At 41.9% G+C, this 21,483-nt stretch overlaps 1 protein-coding gene across 1 annotated transcript in view; it reads left to right on the forward strand.

Moving 5' to 3' along the window:
• Positions 1–19,404, forward strand: part of LOC311101384 (FRAS1-related extracellular matrix protein 2-like) — a gene marked incomplete at both ends in the record, with an annotated part of 107,917 nt that extends 88,513 nt beyond the window's left edge. The window contains 8 exon segments of the mRNA XM_084142517.1: positions 15,311–15,503; positions 15,796–15,900; positions 16,145–16,272; positions 16,751–16,885; positions 17,368–17,494; positions 17,759–17,946; positions 18,145–18,291; positions 18,799–19,404. Of these exon segments, the coding sequence (XP_083998643.1) occupies positions 15,311–15,503; positions 15,796–15,900; positions 16,145–16,272; positions 16,751–16,885; positions 17,368–17,494; positions 17,759–17,946; positions 18,145–18,291; positions 18,799–19,404 (1,629 nt within the window).
• Positions 19,405–21,483: the final 2,079 nt, after the last annotated feature.

A 21,483-nucleotide genomic window follows, 5' to 3' on the forward strand; every position in this document is an offset into this window, starting at 1 on the left:
AAAAACTAACAGGTCTGTGAGAGCCGGAATTCTTACTGGTTGGTAGGTGATCAAATACTTATGTCATGCAATAACATGCAAATGAATTACTTAAAAATCATACAATGTGATTTTCTGGATTTTTGTTTAAGATTCCGTCTCTCACAGTTGAAGTGTACCTATGATAAAAATTACAGACCTCTACATGCTTTGTAAGTAGGAAAACCTGCAAAATCGGCAGTGTATCAAATACTTGTTCTCCCCACTGTACATACAGTGAGGGAAAAAAGTATTTGATCCCCTGCTGATTTTGTACGTTTGCCCACTGACAAAGACATGATCAGTCTATAATTTTAATGGTAGGTTTATTTGAACAGTGAGAGACAGAATAACAACAAACAAATCCAGAAAAACGCATGTCAAGAACGTTATAAATTGATTTGCATTTTAATGAGGGAAATACGTATTTGACCCCTCTGCAAAACAAGACTTAGTACTTGGTGGCAAAACCCTTGTTGGCAATCACAGACAGAGGTCAGACGTTTCTTGTAGTTGGCCACCAGGTTTGCACACATCTCACCTTCAGCTCCCTCCACAGATTTTCTATGGGATTACACTTTCACCCAGTTCTCCTCTGAATCATTCAGATGTTCATTGGCAAACTTCAGACGGGCCTGTATATGTGCTTTCTTGAGCAGGGGGACCTTGCGGGCGCTGCAGGATTTCAGTCCTTCACGGCGTAGTGTGTTACCAATTGTTTTCTTGGTGACTATGGTCCCAGCTGCCTTGAGATCATTGACAAGATCCTCCCGTGTAGTTCTGGGCTGATTCCTCACCGTTCTCATGATCATTGCAACTCCACGAGGTGAGATCTTGCATGGAGCCCCAGGCCGGAAGGAGATTGACAGTTATTTTGTGTTTCTTCCATTTGCGAATAATTGCACCAACTGTTGTCACCTTCTCACCAAGTTGCTTGGCGATGGTCTTGTAGCCCATTCCAGCCTTGTGTAGGTCTACAATCTTGTCCCTGACATCCTTGGAGAGCTCTTTGGTCTTGGCCATGGTGGAGAGTTTGGAATCTGATTGATTGATTGCTTCTGTGGACAGGTGTCTTTTATACAGGTAACAAGCTGAGATTAGGAGCACTCCCTTTAAGATTGTGCTCCTAATCTCAGCTCGTTACCTGTATAAAAGACACCTGGGAGCCAGAAATCTTTCTGATTGAGAGGGGGTCTAATACTTATTTCCCTCATTAAAATGCAAATACATTTCTAACATTTTTGACATGCGTTTTTCTGGATTTTTTTGTTGTTATTCTGTCTCTCACTGTTCAAATAAACCTACCATTAAAATTAGAGACTGATAATGTCTTTGTCAGTGGGCAAACGTACAAAATCAGCAGGGGATCAAATACTTTTCTTCCCTCACTGTACATACAGTATCTCACAAAAGTGAGTACACCCCTCACATTTTTGTAAATATTTGAGTATATATTTTCATGTGACAACACTGAAGAAATGACACTTTGCTACAATGTAAAGTAGTGAGTGTACAGCTTGTATAACAGTGTAAATTTGCTGTCCCCTCAAAATAGCACAACACACAGCCATTAATGTCTAAACCGCTGGCAACAAAAGTGAGTATACCCTTAAGTGAAAATGTCCAAATTGGGCCCAAAGTGTCAATATTTTGTGTGGTCACCATCATTTTCCAGCACTGCCTTAACCCTCTTGAGCATGGAGTTCACCAGAGCTTCACAGATTGCCACTGGAGTCCTCTTCCACTCCGCCATGACGACATCACGGAGCTGGTGGATGTTAGAGACCTTGCACTCCTCCACCTTCCGTTTGAGGATGCCCCACATATGCTTAATAGGGTTTAGGTCTGGAGACATGCTTGGTCAGTCCATCACCTTTACCCTCAGCTTCTTTAGCAAGGCAGTGGTTGTCTTGGAGGTGTGTTTGGGGTCGTTATCATGTTGGAATACTGCCCTGCAGCCCAGTCTCCGAAGGAAGGGGATCATGCTCTGCTTCAGTATGTCACAGTACATGTTGGCATTCATGGTTCCCTCAATGAACTGTAGCACCCCAGTGCCGGCAGCACTCATGCAGCCCCAGACCATGACACTCCCACCACCATGCTTGACTGTAGGCAAGACACACTTGTCTTTGTACTCCTCACCTGGTTGCCGCCACACACGCTTGACACCATCTGAACCAAATAAGTTTATCTTGGTCTCATCAGACCACAGGACATGGTTCCAGTAATCCATGTCCTTAGTCTGCTTGTCTTCAGCAAACTGTTTGCAGGCTTTCTTGTGCATCATCTTTAGAAGAGGCTTCCTTCCGGGACGACAGCCATGCAGACCAATTTGATGCAGTGTGCGGCGTATGGTCTGAGCACTGACAGGCTGACCCCCCACCCCTTCAACCTCTGCAGCAATGCTGGCAGCACTCATACGTCTATTTCCCAAAGACAACCTCTGGATATGACGCTGAGCACGTGCACTCAAATTCTTTGGTCGACCATGGCGAGGCCTGTTCTGATTTGTAACCTGTCCTATTAAACCGCTGTATGGTCTTGGCCACCGTGCTGCAGCTCAGTTTCAGGGTCTTGGCAATCTTCTTATAGCCCAGGCCATCTTTATGTAGAGCAACAATTATTTTTTTCAGATCCTCAGAGAGTTCTTTGCCATGAGGTGCCATGTTGAGCTTCCAGTGACCAGTATGAGGGAGTGTGAGAGTGATGACACCAAATTTAACACACCTGCTCCCCATTCACACCTGAGACCTTGTAACACTAACGAGTCACATGACACCAGGGAGGGAAAATGGCTAATTGGGCCCAATTTGGACATTTTCACTTAGGGGTGTATTCACTTTTGTTGCCAGCGGTTTAGACATGAATGACTGTGTGTTGTGTTATTTTGAGGGGACAGCAAATTTACACTGTTATACAAGCTGTACACTCACTACTTTACATTGTAGCAAAGTGTCATTTCTTCCCTCAGCCAGGGCATTGAAAATGGGTCGTGGATGGGAATTCCAGCATGACAATGACCAAAAACACACGGCCAAGGCAACAAAGGAGTGGCTCAAGAAGAAGCACATTAAGGTCCTGGAGTGGCCTAGCCAGTCTCCAGACCTTAATCCCATAGAAAATCTGTGGAGGGAGCTGAAGGTTCGAGTTGCCAAACGTCAGCCTCGAAACCTTAATGACTTGGAGAAGATCTGCAAAGAGGAGTGGAACAAAATCTCTCCTGAGATGTGTGCAAACCTGGTGGCCAACTACAAGAAACGTCTGACCTCTGTGATTGCCAACAAGGGTTTTGCCACCAAGTACTAAGTCATGTTTTGCAGAGGGGTCAAATACTTATTTCCCTCATGCGTTTTTCTGGATTTTTTCTCACTGTTCAAATAAACCTACCATTAAAATGATAGACTGATCATGTCTTTGTCAGTGGGCAAACGTACAAAATCAGCAGGGGATCAAATACTTTTTTCCCTCACTGTATTTTATGGACACTTTACAATAACTCTATTTTGTTTGTTATTATCCTGAACTTCCTCTACCCTCAACCTCTCCGATCATTTTCATGATGTCCATCCTTATCTTATCTTTCCAACTGTGCTCTTTCACAAAAGCTCTTAACCAATAAAGCAAACTGGATGGAATATGGGGGAAAACGCACCAAATTCTTTTTTAATCTTCAACATAGAAATGCTACCAAAAAGAATTTACTGAAACTGGTTACAAATGACGGAGTCACCCATGATTCACCATATGATATTTTGAAGGAGGAAGCAAAGTACTTTAAGCATATGTTTTCGTTTCAGTCGCCTCCATCTCCTCTAACTGAAGCTAATTGTAGGGATTTTTTTCTATTGATAATGTAAAATTAACAGCCATACAGAAAGACTCATGTGAAGGTGAAATTACAGAGGAGGAACTTCTGGATGCAATTTAAGACTTTAAGTCTGGGAAAACCCCAGGGTTGAATGGCATACCAGTCGAGGTATACCAATCCTTTTTTGATATACTCAGAGGACCGTTATTAGCATGTTTTAACCACTCCTATGTAAATGGTAGATTATCAGACACTCAAGAAGAAGGTCTGATTTCATTATTACTGAAACAGGATACAAGTGGGAAATATAAAGATCCAGTCCATTTAAAACATTGGAGGGCCCTTACACTTCTGTGTTGTGATGCAAAACTTCTAGCAAAATGTATAGCGCATAGAATTAAAAAAGGTACTGTCGGACATTATTCATTCTAATCAGGTTTTTTACATGGACGATACATTGGAGATAATATAAGGCAAGTACTGGAAACAATAGAACACTATGAAAAATCAGGGAAACCAGGCCTGCTATTCATAGCAGACTTTGAAAAGGCATTTGATAAAGTACGACTGGAGTTTATATATAAATGCCTGGAGCATTTCAATTTTGGAGAATCTCTTATAAAATGGGTTAAAATCATGTATAGTAACCCTAGGTGTAAAATAGTAAATAATGGCTATTTCTCTGAAATTTTTAAACTGTCAAGAGGAGTAAAACAAGGTTGTCCACTATCGGCATATCAATTTATTATGGCCATCGAAATGCTAGCTATTAAAATCAGATCCAACAATAATATCAAGGGATTAGAAATCCAGGGCTTAAAAACAAAGGTGTCATTGTACGCTGATGATTCATGTTTTCTTTTAAATCCACAACTTGAATCCCTCCACAGTCTCATAGAGGATCTAGATACATTTTTCTAACCTCTCTGGATTACAAACAAATTATGATAAATGTACTATATTACGTATTGGATCACTAAAAAATACAATTTTTACATTACCATGTTGTTTACCAATAAAATGGTCTAATGGTGGATATACTCGGAATACATATCCCAAATAAAATAAATGATCTCACTCCAATAAATGTTAATAGAAAGTTAGCAAAAATAGATAAGATCTTGCTACCATGGAAAGGTAAATACCTGTCTATTTGTGGAAAAATCACCCTGATTAACTCTTTAGTATTATCCCAGTTTACCTATTTGCTTATGGTTTGCCCACGCCTAGCGAACAGTTTTTTAAATTATATGAGAAAAAAATATTCAATTTTATTCGGAACGGCAAGCCAGACAAAATTAAGCGGGCCTATTTATAAAATGAATATGAATTCTGTTATGTCGATATAGGACTCGTTTTACTGTGGATATAGATACTTTTGTACCTGTTTTCTCCAGCATCCTCACAAGGTCCTTTGCTGTTGTTCAGAACGCGTCGCCTTCCTGAGCGGTATGACGGCTGCGTGGTCCCATGGTGTTTATACTTGCGTACTATTGTTTGTACACATGAACGTGGTACCTTCAGGCGTTTGGAAATTGCTCCCAAGGATGAACCATACTTGTGGAGGTCTACAATTTTTTTCTGAGGTCTTGGCTGATTTCTTTTGATTTTCCCATGATGTCAAGCAAAGAGGCACTGAGTTTGAAGGTAGGCCTTGAAATACATCCACAAGTACACCTCCAATTGACTCAAATGATGTCAATTAGCCTATCAGAAGCTTCTAAAGCCATGACATCATTTTCTGGAATTTTCCAAGCTGTTTAAAGGCACAGTCAACTTAGTGTGTATAAACTTCTGACCCACTGGAATTGTGATACAGTGAATTATAAGTGAAATAATCTGTCTGTAAACAATTGTTGGAAAAATTACTTGTGTCATGCACAAAGTAGATGTCCTAACCGACTTGCTAAAACTATAGTTTGTTAACAAGACATTTGTGGAGTGGTTGAAAAACTAGTTTTAATGACTCCAACCTAAGTGTATGTAAACTTCCGACTTCAACTGTATATATATATATATATGCGAGGAAAAAAAATATGGGGGATTGGAAGTGATGCAGACAGTTACATTGATGGAAGTTACAATCTATCTGCAATATTAAAGCTGATCTAAAATATAAAAAAGTACTTACATGAATGAGTTATGATTCATAGTAAGTATAAGATAATAATATTTTATGGAGGTAGTGATCAACATTCTCTTCTAAAGTAAACTTCCTCCACAGTTTATGACTTTCCTTCTGGCAGCTTGTAATCCAGCGTTAGCCCCTTTGTTTACGTTGAAACTGCAATAAGTTAATATTCTGACAAGACAGAGCTTTGTGGGAGAGGTCGGAGTTGCTCAACACTTGATAATCCTGAATGTCAGGGTCTGCCTTAGTACCATGTACCAACACTGGTTTAACTTGGTCAATGTCCCTCCTATCTGCTAGTGGCTGGCAGCCATTTGATAACAGACTGAGGTGTTTTAAGTATCACTGTAAATGTGTCCCAAATGGCACACTATTCCTTTTTATTGTAATGCATTACTTTTGACCAGGGCCCATAGGGAATAGGTTGCCATTTGATACATAGCCAGAAACTGAGGTGCATTAAGCATCACTGTGTTGTTTTAAGTAAGATCCATAACTAAGAGAGAGAGAGAGTGAGACCCCGCCAGGTACTATAGACGTGTCTCTATACACCAAGAAACCCTATACCCCTACTGCAGGATCTGCCTGTGCACCTGAAAGGCCCTTAACGGTCGACTGACTGGGAGGCTGGGGGGCTGAGGAGAGAGGTTGAGGGGTACAGATAGGTTGAGTCAGACCGAGCTTGGGGCCCCAGGCTGGCCTCTCACCGTGCTGGGACTGACTCTGTCTCTCTGTGTCTGTGTGTCATGGTGAGAGGCTTTGTCCCCAGCTTATCAGACCACAGGAATCCATTAGGTCTCAGCAGGCAGTGTCAGGGTCATACAGCAAATCATCTGTCTCAGCTCTCTCTGGATTCTACCAGTTCTCTGAGCTCTATCTCTCTCTCCTCTTTCCTTCTCTCACCTTCTCTCTCTCTCTCTCTCTCTCTCTCTCTCTCTCTCTCTCTCTCTCTCTCTCTCTCTCTCTCTCTCTCTCTCTCTCTCTCTCTCTCTCTCTCTCTTCTCCCTCCCTTTCTATCTCTTTCGCTCTGTCTTTTTCTCTTTCTCTCTGGTTCTTTGTCTCGCTGTAGTCTAACTGTTGTCTCCCGTTGTCCTAGGGTCAAAATGACCCGCCACTGTGTTGAACCAACTTTATTTAATTTTTATATTTTTGGGATCATTTGTGAGAAGGAGGCAGTGAGACTTTAAAGAAAGTATCACTGCCTCCTTCTCACAAATGATCCAAAAAATATAAAAATTAAATAAAGTTGGTTCAACACAGTGGCGGGTCATTTTGACCCTAGGACAACGGGAGGGTTAAGGGTTCCAAGTGCATTAGAACAAATCAACAACCTGGATTGTTTGCTATGTCTTGATAGCATGATTAACTTCAGAATGGGATGGTTTTATTTTCATTGTTGACAAAGCAATAATTGAGTAACACAACCAAACATTCATCAGTTATAAATGTAATGGTTTGCTATTGATACCATATATCTTGATTAAACTCTGTTGAAAAGATACCATCTCTCTGGAATGTGGCCAGTGTTCATTTCAGAGTCAATGTAAACCCACTTGAATCCTTAAGAGCTCCAGTAGTACTAGTACAGCCCATACAGTATAGCACTGTGTATATACACTGAGTGTACAAAACATTAGGAACACCTTCCTAATATTGAGTTGCACCCCCTTTTGCCCTCAGAACTGCCTCAATTCATCAGGGCATGGACTTCAAGGTGTCGAAAGGGATGCTGGCCCATGTTGACTCCAATGCTTCCCACGGTTGTGTCAAGTTGGCTGGATGCCCTTTGGGTGGTGAACAATTCTTGATACACACGGAAAAACGGTTCAGCTTGAAAAACCCAGTAGCATTGCAGTTCTTGACACAAACCGGTGAACCTGGCACCTACTACCATACCCCGTTCAAAGGCACTTACATCGTTTGCCTTGCCATTCACCCTCTGAATGGTACACATACACAATCCATGTCTCAATTATCTTGAAGCTTAAAAATATTTTTTTACCTGTCTCCTCCCCTTCATCTACACTGATTGAAGTGGATTTAACAAGTGACATCAATAAGGGATCATAGCTTTTACCTGGATGCACCTGGTCAGTCTATGACATGGAAAGAGCAGGTGTCCTTAATGGTTTGTACACTCAGTGTATATGAAGTGGTATTATGTTGTCTACTGGTAGTAACACTCACTGATCACACTATATGCACTTAAGCACTACATAAGCCACCATAATACCCTCTATATGTCACCTGTTATCTTTATTACATACATAATCACATGAATCTATAGAATATACAGTTGAAGTCGGGAGTTTACATACACTTAGGTTGGAGTCATTAAAACTAGTTTTTCAACCACTCCACACATTTCTTGTTAACAAACTATAGACATAGAAGGCACAGTGTGGGGATATGTGTGGATGAATTGTGATGGAAGGCGTGGTGTGCGTTTTGGTGTTTGAATACGTGTGGCGTTAAGTGAGTGAGAAAGGAAATGGTTGCATATCCCAGAACCAACATGTGTCTGTGAGAAGGGGTTGTGAGAGAGAGCTTTCAATTTTGTGCAGATGAAGGATATACATTTTAAAGTATAGTATACATCTAATATATTTTTTATTGTCCTATCATGATGGAACGATCCCCAACCCTATATCCTAGACACCCACCTGAGCAACCCATACACCAAAGAGAAGTCCCCATCTGTTTTATGGACCTGCTGTGAGTTGCCTATATGCAGCCACAACAGGAAAATAAATGCGGTCAGAGACCTACTAGAGCAGCACCGCCCCCTCAAGATTCTGAGCCTGCCTGGCAGGGTTGGTCCTACAAAGCCAGAGCCCCCTGATGGGAGAGCATTATATAAAAGGAAATTCTCAAAGCTGCTAATGAGAACCTTGACGACCTTGTACCTAGCCGGTGGGGATTCCGGTGGGGTACCCCCACCCAGGTAGTGGCAGTGCTGGCAACACTGGCTGCAGTAACCCATGGGGAGGGGGTCACACTCAGACTAGAGTGTTAGAGAGGGGGCTTATCATTGTGGCCCAGGTGGCACAAAATAATCAAAGGTCTGACTGCACGGAGATGCTTGGGGAAAATGGTTACAACGGGGGACCTGAGTGTTTGTGTCTCAGGTGAAGAGGGTGGATCTGATCTCCATCACCTAGAACTTGACATAGATTAAATAGATTAATCAAATCTCACATTGTTTTCAATTTCTGCTCAATCTTGCATGCTTTCTCAATCAGCTGTAACTGTATATGTATTCGTAAATCTGGTCCTTTCTTGAGTTGGGCTCTGGGATGTGCATCTGATTTTATGCTTGATTGTGGAGGAAAGGGGTTGAGTGTGTTAGAGTATGTGAGTATGTGCGTGTGTGTTTATCCCACATCTGTTGCAAGGGGGTAAGGATGTTAGGGAGAATATAGGATGAACCACAATAATTGTTCGCAAAAATAATAATTGCTTGTCAAAAATGAAATGTAATACACTGGCAATCCGGGTTATATGTTAAAATCCTACGCATGAACTGCCGACATTATTACGCATATTAATTGATAATGATGGAAAATAAGATATGCAAGATATTTGAATAGATATATATTTATATATATATATATATATATATATATATATATATATATATATATATATATATATATATATATATATATTGAGGTGACAGCATTGGAAATGCTTTTGGCAGTTAACATGCTTCTGTTTTGTGGGTGGCACTGTGTGCTGTTTTCGATAGATGGGTCCTGGCCTCTCGGGGCCCTAGGGATCCGGAGGGACGGGGGTGGGATGCCGATCACTGGGATGATGGCTCAACATGGGATGGGGAGGGGCTTTAGCGGGGGAATTAGTGGAGAACAATTGGAGGGTTTCTTAGTAGCAATGCAAATATCATGGTACAGCTATATGGACACTCAATCATTACGGTATTTTTTATTGGTAAATTTACAAACATATTTAATGATAAATAGACTTGAAACTTGTATCTCATTATGGTGTATGGTGAAATAAGTATAGCCAGTTATAATTGTAATGGTTTAGCAGATAATAACAAAAGAAGACCAATATGTACCGAGTGGCGCAGTGGTCTAAGGCACTGCATCGCTAACTGTGCCACTAGAGATCCTGGTTCGTATCCAGGCTCTGTCGTAGCCGGCCGCGACCGGGAGACATGGGGCGGCGCACAATTGGCCCAGCGTCGTCCAAGGTAGGGGAGGGTTTGGCCAGCAGGGATGGCGTTTGCAATGCCAGGGTTGTGGGTTCGATTCCCATGGGGGGCTGGTATGAAAAAATTATGTATGCACTCACTAACTGTAAGTCGCTCTGGATAAGAGCGTCTGCTAAATGACTAAAATGTAATGGCTCAAAGAGAAGGAATATAATATCTATTGTATACAGGAAACTCATTCAACAATTCGAGATGAAGTTGCGTGGAAAAAGGAATGGGGGGGGGAATATACTTCTCCCATGGGCAAAGAAACTCAAAAGGGGTGATGATATTAATTCATAGTAATTTCGATACGAATGTGCAAATTGTCCAAATAGATACGCAAGGTAGATGGATTATTTTAAATATGTTATTGGACCACAAACAGATATGGCTCATTAACCTTTACGGACCAAATAATGATGATCCACACTTCTTTGACAATATATATAATAAATTATCAACCCTGCAAGCAATTCAAGACAATGTTATTATGGTGGGGGATTATAATACTGTTTTAAATAGCTCAATGGACCGTAAAGGAAATCACACCACAAACAATCACTCTCATGCTCTTAAGGAAATCGTGAATGTCATGGATACATTAGAACTAGTAGATATATGGAGGCTTAAATATCCTGATCTAGTGAGATATACATGGCGGAGACTCAATCAAGCTAGTCGTCTTGACTTCTTTCTTATGTCATTCTCGTTGGCACCAAAAGTTTAAAAAGTGTTGATAGGGGACAGAATGCGGTCGGACCATCATATAATTGGCATATACATTACTCTTACTGAATTTCCACGTGGGCGAGGATATTGGAAATGTAATTAAAGCCTATTGGATAATCATTTATTTTTAACTAGGACAAAGGAATTTATAACAGATTTCTTCCGACATAACATAGGTACAGCAAATCCCCTTATTGTATGGGACGCCTTTAAATGTGCCTTTAGAGGCCATGCAATTCAGTACTCATCTCGAAAACAAAAGCAATTTAGGTCAAAAGAGTTTATACTAACAAAGGAAATAGAAGGTCTAACAGAACAGATAGATGGCAATAAAAACTGTAACATAGAGGCTCAGAATAAATTACAGGAAAAACAAAAAGAAATGGAGAAACTTATTCAAGAAAGAGCAAGTGTAATATATTATACAAATAAAGCAAACTGGATGGAATATGGGGAAAAATGCACCAAATAATTTTTTAATCTTCAACATAGGAATGCTACCAAAAATAATTTTATGCAACTGGTTACAATTGACGGAGTCACCCATGATTCACCAAATAATATTTTGAAGGAGGACACAAAGTACTTTAAGCATATGTTTTCGTTTCAGTCGCCTCCATCTCCTCTAACTGAAGCCAATTGTAGAGATTTTTTTCTATTGATAATGTAAAATTAACAGCCATACAGAAAGACTCATTTGAAGTTGAAATTACAGAGGAGGAACTTCTGGATGCAATTAAAGACTTTAAGTCCGGGAAAACTCCAGGGTTGGATGGCATACCAGTCGAGGTATACCAAACCTTTTTTGATATACTAAGAGGACCGTTATTAGCATGTTTTAACCACTACTATGTAAATGGTAGATTATCAGACACTCAAGAAGAAGGTCTGATTTCATTATTACTGAAACAGGATACAAGTGGAAAATATAAAGATCCAGTCCATTTAAAAAATTGGAGGCCCCTTACACTTCAGTGTTGTGATGCTAAAATTCTAGCAAAATATATAGCGCATAGAATTAAAAAGGTATTGTCGGATATTATTAATTCTAATCAGACAGGTTTTTTACATGGAAGATACATTGGAGATAATATAAGGCAAGTACTGGAAACAATAGAACACTATGGAAAATCTGGGAAACCAGGCCTGCAATTCATAGCAGACTTCGAAAAGGCATTTGATAAAGTACGACTGGGTTTTATATATAAATGCCTGGAGCATTTCAATTTTGGAGAATCTCTTATAAAATGGGTCAAAATCATGTATAGTAACCCTAGGTGTAAAATAGTAAAAAATGGCTATTTCTCCGAAAGTTTTAAACTGTCAAGAGGAGTGAAACAAGGTTGTCCACTATCGGCATACAGTGAGGGAAAAAAGTATTTGATCCCCTGCTGATTTTGTACGTTTGCCCACTGACAAATAAATGATCAGTCTCAAATTTTAATGGTAGGTTTATTTGAACAGTGAGAGACAGAATAACAGAAAAAAAATCCAGAAAAACGCATGTCAAAAATGTTATAAATTGATTTGCATTTTAATGAGGGAAATAAGTATTTGACCCCCTCTCAATCAGAAAGATTTCTGGCTACCAGGTGTCTTTTATACAGGTAACGAGCTGAGATTAGGAGCACACTCTTAAAGGGAGTGCTCCTAATCTCAGTTTGTTACCTGTAAAAAAGACACCTGTCCACAGAAACAATCAATCAATCAGATTCCAAACTCTCCACCATGGCCAAGACCAAAGAGCTCTCCAAGGATGTCAGGGACAAGATTGTAGACATACACAAGGCTGGAATGGGCTACAAGACCATCACCAAGCAGCTTGGTGAGAAGGTGACAACAGTTGGTGCGATTATTCGCAAATGGAAGAAACACAAAATAAATGTCAATCTCCCTCGGCCTGGGGCTCCATGCAATATCTCACCTCGTGGAGTTGCAATGATCATGAGAACGGTGAGGAATCAGCCCAGAACTACACGGGAGGATCTTGTCAATAATCTCAAGGCAGCTGGGACCATAGTCACCAAGAAAACAATTGGTAACACACTACGCCGTGAAGGACTGAAATCCTGCAGCGCCCGCAAGGTCCCCCTGCTCAAGAAAGCACATATACAGGCCCGTCTGAAGTTTGCCAATGAACATCTGAATGATTCAGAGGAGAACTGGGTGAAAGGGTTGTGGTCAGATGAGACCAAAATCGAGCTCTTTGGCATCAACTCAACTCGCCGTGTTTGGAGGAGGAATGCTGCCTATGACCCCAAGAATACCATCCCCACCATCAAACATGGAGGTGGAAACATTATGCTTTGGGGGTGTTTTTCTGCTAAGGGGATAGGACAACTTCACCGCATCAAAGGGACGATGGACGGGGCCATGTACCGTCAAATCTTGGGTGAGAACCTCCTTCCCTCAGCCATGGCATTGAAAATGGGTCGTGGATGGGTATTCCAGCACGACAATGACCAAAAACACACGGCCAAGGCAACAAAGGAGTGGCTCAAGAAGAAGCACATTAAGGTCCTGGAGTGGCCTAGCCAGTCTCCAGACCTTAATCCCATAGAAAATCTGTGGAGGGAGCTGAAGGTTCAAGTTGCCAAACGTCAGCCTCGAAACCTTAATGACTTGGAGAAGATCTGCAAAGAGGAGTGGAACAAAATCCCTCCTGAGATATGTGCAAACCTGGTGGCCAACTACAAGAAACGTCTGACCTCTGTGATTGCCAACAAGGGTTTTGCCACCAAGTACTAAGTCATGTTTTGCAGAGGGGTCAAATACTTATTTCCCTCATTAAAATGCAAATGGGAGGAGACGCGTTCTGTCTCCTAGAGATGAACGTAATTTGGTGCGAAAAGTGCAAATCAATCCCAGAACAACAGCAAAGGACCCTGTGAAGATGCTGGATGAAACAGGTACAAAAGTATCTGTATCCATAGTAAAACGAGTCCTATATCGACATAACCTGAAAGGCTGCTCAGCAAGGAAGAAGCCACTGCTCCAAAACCGCCATAAAAAAGACAGACTACGGTTTGCAACTGCACATGGGGACAAAGATCGTACTTTTTGGAGAAATATCTGGTCTGATTAAACAAAAATAGAACTGTTTGGCCATAATGACCATCGTTATGTTTGGAGGAAAAAGGTGTAGGCTTGCAAGCCGAAGAACACCTTCCCAACCGTGAAGCACGGGGCTGGCAGCATCATGCTGTGGGGGTGCTTTGCTGCAGGTGGGACTGGTGCACTTCACAAAATAGATGGCGTCATGAGGAAGGAAAATGATGTGGATATATTGAAGCAACATCTCAAGACATCCGTCAGGAAGTTAAAGCTTGGTCGCAATTGGGTCTTCCAAATAGACAATGACCCCAAGCATACTTCCAAAGTTGTGGCAAAATGGCTTAAGCACAACAAAGTCAAGGTATTGGAGTGACCATCACAAAGCACTGACCTCAATCCTATAGAAAATGTGTGGGCAGAACTAAAAAAGCGTGTGCGAGAAAGGAGGCCTACAAACCTGACTCAGTTAAACCAGCTCTGTCAGGAGGAATGGGCCAAAATTCACCCAACTTATTGTGGGAAGCTTGTGGAAGGCTACCCGAAACGTTTGACCCAAGTTAAACAATTTAAAGGAAATGCTACCAAATACTACCGTAATTGAGTGTATGTAAACTTCTGACCCACTGGGAATGTGTTGAAATAAAGAAAAGCTGAAATAAATCATTCTCTCTACTAATATTATGACATTTCACATTCTTAAAATAAAGTGGTGATCCTAACTGACCTAAGACAGGGAATTATTTTACTAGGATTAAATGTCAGGAATTGTGAAAAAACTGAGTTTAGATGTATTTGGCTAAGGTGTATGTAAACTTCAGACTTCAACTGTAGATAAAGACCAAGCCATAACCATATATCAAGTTATGAGTGGGTCTGAATACTGTTCCCATGAGGCAAGCTCCATACAGATAGGCAGCTTGTGAATGTTTAGTATAGGTCTATATATAAACTAGTACTAGGGACATTTTGTAAGCACCCTGCTTGTTGGATGTTTAAGTGTGTGGATGTTTAAATGCATTTTGCAAAGTTTGACGTAATGTATGCATTTCTATCACTCTCTATTTCTCACTCTATTTCTCTTTTTATTTCATTAACTTTCTCTCTTTCTCCCCCTCCCCCTCTTTCTCTCTCTCTCTCTTTCTCTCTCTCTCTCTTTCTCTCTATTTTTCTCACTATTTTCTATTCCTCTCTCAATTTTTCTGTCTATTTCTCTCTCTTTATTTCTCCCTCTTTCTCCTGTCTCTCTGTAGGAGTTGAACCTACTATTGCTAGTATTCTGTGTTACTGTAAAGTGTATTGATGTTTAAATGCATGTTAAATACAGCTTGATTTGATGTATGTCTCTCTCTAGGTGTTGAACCTGGTTCAGTCCTATGTGACCCTCCGGGTGCCCCTCCATGTCTCCTATGTGTTCCACTCTCCGGTGGGGGCAGGGGGCTGGCAGCATTTTGACCTGCAGTCAGAGCTACGACTCACCTTCGTATACGACACTGCCATCTTGTGGCGGGACGGCATCGGCAGCCCTCCTGAGGCTGAGCTACAAGGCAAGTCTCACATCAAATTGAATATATTCAAAAGTAATTTCACTCTTTACAGAATGAGGCAAAAACAAACAAACAAATACAACACTGTCTGGTGTACTTTGAGCACAGATGATATGGTTATGTTATTGCTTCGATAGCAATGAATGAGGATGTGTTAGCTTGGTGTGACAGTGAGACTGACGGGTTGCATTCTGCAGGTGCCTTTCACCGCACCTTCCTCAGTGTTTGTGTTATAATATTAGGGATTTGTTAGTTCAGTGTGACAGGGAGACTGACTGGCTGTATTCTGTAGGAGCCCTGTACCCCACCAGTATGCGTATCAACGAACAGGGTCGTCTGGTGGTCAACTTCAGAACAGAGGCTCGATTCAGAGGACTGTTTGTCATATCACACTCTGGTATGTTAACATTATCTACTCTTTTCATACAGTACATCCATGGGCTTGAACTAGTAACCCAGGGCCCGTATGTATCAAGTGTCTCAGAGTAGGAGTGCTGATCTAGGATCAGGTCCATGTAATCTTATACATTGTGATGTAAAAGGCTAAACTGATCCTAAGTCAGCACTCCTACTCTGACACGCTTGATACTGTACATATTCCCCTTCAGTTCTGTATTAGTCTTACCTGTGTCTGTACCCAGCGTCCTCTCTGTCGTCCATGGTGATGTGTGCGGACCACCCTGGGGTGACCTTTAACCTCAGCCTGGTGAGGAGCGAGCCCACCTACAACCAGCCCATGCAGCAGTGGACCTTCACATCAGACTTCGCTGTGAGGACAACATCTTATTTTCTTTTATCTTTAATACTGTGTTATCAATATTTTTAATATCATAATCATTATTTCTTTATCTGGTAACTATGTATCTTTAAAGGATATGTATATATAAATGTATGTATGTATATGCGTATATGTATGTATGTGTATGTATATATATATATATATATATATATATATACAAACAAAAAAAACATATGGGGGATTTGAAGTGATGCAGACAATTACATTGATGGAAGTTACAATCTATCTGCAATATTAAAGCTGATCTACCCCCTAATTTTTTTTTTGTGTAAAGACTTGGGAGTAGCATATGCCATTTACAGAATTGCTTTCTTAAGTCGTAGTGTGTTATCGGCACTAGTGTAAAATAACTAAAAGTAAAAAGATAATTTTTGTTCTAAATGACTTGATTAAATCAAGATTTAACCCGATGTAAATAACTGTGTCTTATGTCCCCTCTCTCTCCCAGGTGCGTGACTACTCAGGTACCTACACAGTGAAGATGCTACCCTGTACCTCTCCCCCCAGTCTGGAGTACTCCCTGCCTCCTGTCTGTAACCCCAGAGAACCTGTCACCTTCCACCTGGACATACGCTTCCAGCAGGTCAGATCACTCTAGGATTACTACAATCTTAGAAAAAAAGGTGCTATCTTCTAGAACCTTAAAGGGTTATTTGGCTGTCCCCATAGGAGAACCCTTTGAACAACCCTTTTTGGTTGCAGGTAGAACCATTTTGGGTTCCATGTAGAACCCTCTATAGAAAGGGTTCTACATGGAACCCAAAAGGGTTCTACCTGGAACCAAAAAGGGTTCTACCTGGAACCAAAAAGGGTTTTCCTATGGGGACAGCCGAAGAACCCTTTTGGGTTACTAAGAGTGTACATCAACATCATATCATTAAAAGTGTCTGTGAGATGACAATCTTTGAGTGCACACAGAGATGTACTGTAGTGAGAAACAGCTTGGGAGGTGTTGTCTGATGGTAACACTGTGATTGGTCTGTGTTCTCTGATGATAACACTGACTGGTATGTGTTGTCCTATACTAAGATGGTAAAACTTTGTAATGTGTGTGTCCTATCCCAGGTGAGTGACCCGGTTGCGGCTGAGTTCAGTCTGAACACTCAGATGTTGCTGCTGTCTAAGAGAACTCTGTGGCTGTCTGATGGATCCATGGGCTTCGGACAGGAGAGTGACACCGCCTTCTCACAAGGTACTGTAACGCTACAGAAAAGCACAGCCTTCTTACAGGGTAATTTAGCAATCAATCAATTAATCAATCACTCACCGTATAGAAACATTACAACCAGCTTCTCACAGCCTTCTCACTTCTCACACACACCACCTTCTCATGGGTCCTGATCAGAAGTAGAGCACTACATAGGGAATAGGGTGCTCTTTGGGATGGGGGTAGCCCCATTGACTATCTGATTGATTGATTGATTACTGTATTAACCCACACCTGATCTCCTCCCAGGTGATATGATCTATGGCAGAGTGATGGTGGATCCAGTCCAGAACCTGGGAGATTCCTTTATCTGTAACATAGAGAAGGTGTTCCTGTGCACCGGTGCAGATGGATACGTGCCCAAGTACAACCCCAACAACAATGAGTATGGCTGTCTGGCTGATGCTCCATCGCTGCTCTACAGATTCAAGATCATCGTAAGTACAGTACAGTACAGGGCCCATAGTGCTCTGGTCAAAAGTAGTGCAATATGTGGGGAATAGGGTGTCGTTCGGGACACAGACAAGGATGTAGTACAGGGTAAATGCACATAAATACCCTATACACCTTTACCTGTTGACATGGTCCAATGTTGGTACAGTGATTACTAGTGTTTCACTCTCCTCCCCCTACAGGATAAGGCCCAGCCAGAGACCCAGGCCAGGTCGTTTGGTAACGTGGGTTTCAGGGTTCTGCTGGCTGTAGACGACCCTCAGGCCCTGGCCCTGGTCAGACAGCCTGGATCTGATGGCTTCAGCATGGACTCTACAGCACTGTTCCAAGTACATCTCCCTGATCCCTACGCTACATAACACAACACACATCCTGCTTATTTGTGCCATACCATTTATCGATGACAATTCCTGTTATGTTTGAATCTTGACGTATTCTTTCTGCCAGTGGTTCTATAGCTAGCATGAAAAGAAGAGTGGAGAAGAAACATCCCTGTCTTATTCCTATTTCTAACACTCTCTTTCACTGCTTTAACATATAAATGAATGATATATACCCATTGATTCTTGACGAATATAACTTATAAATGCCTCATGAGCTTAGTTCAAATATCGTACCTCAAAACATGGTAAAAACTGTAATTTTGATATCATGGATGGTCAGTCCTTGCATCCATTACATTACTCCAGGCCCAAAACAGAGGCAGGGTGTCGCTTTGTTATTGTTTCAATTAAGGACTCTAGCTATAATGATCAGTAGTAGGACCAGGAATTGTTCCTGTCATGGTCAGGTAAACTACCGGCCCTCATGACTAACCCTGTTCCTCTGGTGTCCAGGTGTCAGCAGGGAGAGAGTGGTTCATCCACACCATCTACACTGTCCGCTCCAGAGAGAACGCCAACAGGGGCATCGGGAAGAGGAGTCTGGAGTACCACACACTCACCCAGCACAGCAGTATGGCTGCAGGAGGCCACCCCCTGACCCAACACAGCAGCATGGACAGAGAAACCCAGCATCAAACTATGGCTGCAGGAGGAGCGTCACTGCCCCAGTCCCAGTCTCGCTCCAGGCGGTCAGCAAACGGGGTGCCAGACCTGACAGAGGACATCGGCCTGGATAACAACCGTGGCACCAACATTCTCCATATCGCCCTAGACCGCAGCCGCCAGCGCCGCACCAGCCCCGACCGGGAGGTCCTCACTCGGGGTGTGGTGCCCAGGGAGCTGAACCATCCTGCGGAGAGCGAGGATGGCCTGGTCCTGATCATAGGGATCCTGGTGGGCCTCCTCCTCACCATCCTCATCATCATCGTCATAGTGCTAAACGTACGGTCCAGACAGGAGAAGAAGAAGATGGAGGTTCCCACGGCAACATCATGCTCCACTGAGCCCATGATGACATCAGGGTTCACTAGTGGTGGCTTGGACAGCTCAGAGGTCTGACGGACAGACAGACGGACATCCCTCGACATGACCACTGAGACAGACAGACTGACAGACGGACGGACATTCACCACAGAAAAATAAACACTGACAGATGTTTTGTTTTTTAATGTCATTTTTTGCAAGTGCCTCATTTTTTTGTACATTGTGACATAAAGAGAGGGAGGGGACAACTAAAACAACACAATCAACAATGAGAGTTTGGTTCCGTACAAAAACCTACTTGAAACCCTGCTCTGCTGTAGGGGACCATAGAGGTAAAACAATCTATCTATATGGGGAGACAGCCCCAACTAGGGCAGTACCTGTAACCTGTTCTGTTCAAGGCACTTGCCAGCGTTCATTATTGCTTGATCCCAAAAATGTTTATGATTTGTCCAAAGGTGCTAAAGCAGCAGATGACTCTGTCCTGTAGAATGGATGGTGGTCCAGTGAGTTGGTAAAAGAACATGTAGCAGGGCTATTCAACTCCAGGCCTGTAGGGCAGAAGTACTGCTGATTTTCTTTTCTACCTGGTAGTTAATTGATTGATTGGCTGATTGATTGATTAATGTCACTGATTGGCCAGTGAGTCCCACGATATAATCAGTTCCTGATTAGAAGGAAACAATGAAAACCAGAAGTGTTTCAGCCTTCCAGGCCCAGAGGTGAATACCGGTATTCAGTATTCAGTATGATCGCAAAATTGTCTTAGAACTGTCATAGTTGTTAACGTGTATGTTTGTTATCCCGTGTCAAGCCACTGTCAATGGTCTACTAACACTGGGAATATGTCCTACTGTAATGTCCTACTGTAATGTCCTACTGTAGCGCTCTGTCAGACCTGGGTTCAAACACTATTTGAAATCTTTCAAATATATTTGCTTTAGCCTGCCTGGAGTGCCAGGTGGGACTTTTATATTGGTTCCATTGCAACAGGCAAGCTCAGTTGATCACAGCTTAAGTATTTTACATGATATAAAATAGTATTTTAACCCAGGTTGGCTCTCTGTACTGAAGTATGGAGACTGATTCATGTTGAAGTTCAACAGGTGCCTAAGAATCCACTGGATGTTATACTGTAGGATCTGTCCCAAATGGCACCCTATTCCCTATTTTGCACTATAAGTAGTGCACTATATAGGGAATAGGGTGTCATTTGGGACGCATGCTTAGATTGTCTCTATCACGTGGTTATTCTATGTGATATATAGGACCCCTACTGTACGTGCTAAAGAAACGTTTTCTATTTGTTTTGTTTTGTATGTATAATGGTTATCTATCATTTGTGCCTGCTTTTGATATTGATTTTGATTATAATTGTTTAAACTTGTATAATACTGTGTAAAGCAGGTTTGGGTGAAATTGTGGGGGAAAATGTGTCAAATCTACTGTAGGTAATTCAGACTTTTCTATCCAGGGTTCCAAGTTTATCACACATTTGTTTTCCGGCGAATTGTTCTCTCAATAGTCCCAAAATCATGGTTGTAGTGACTTTCTATGGGTCCATCCCAAATGGCACACTATTCCCTATTTAGTGCACTACTTTTGATCAGAGTCCATAAGGAATTAGGGTGCCATATAGGGAATAGGGTGCCATTTTGGACACATCCTATATTAGTGTGGTCCCGTATTTGAACACATACAGTACAGCACTGAATTGAATGATCTAATGAGAAAATATACTGTATATCCTGTAGGGGAGAGTGGGGTAAGTTGACCCATATTTTACATTCAGCATCGCTCCTTCAAGAGAAATATAGTATTCTTTCTAACAAAGATATCTATACTGAAAATATAAACACAACATGCAACAATTTCAAAGATTTTACTGAGTTACAGTTCATATAAGGAAATCAATCAACTGAAATCAATTAATTAGGCCCTAATCTATGGATTTCACAAGACTGGGCAGGGGCGCAGCCATGGGTGGGCCTGGGAAGGCATAGGCCCACCCACTTGGGAGCCAGGCCCACCCACTGGGGAGCCAGGCCCAGCCAATCAGAATGAGGTTTTCCCCACAAAAGGGCTTTATTACAGATAGAAATACTCCTCAGTTTCATCAGCTGTCCGGGTGGCTGTTCTCAGATGATCCCGCAG

Source organism: Coregonus lavaretus (assembly GCF_964263955.1).
Source record: "Coregonus lavaretus genome assembly, chromosome: 26".
Classification (NCBI taxonomy): Eukaryota; Metazoa; Chordata; class Actinopteri; order Salmoniformes; family Salmonidae; genus Coregonus; species Coregonus lavaretus.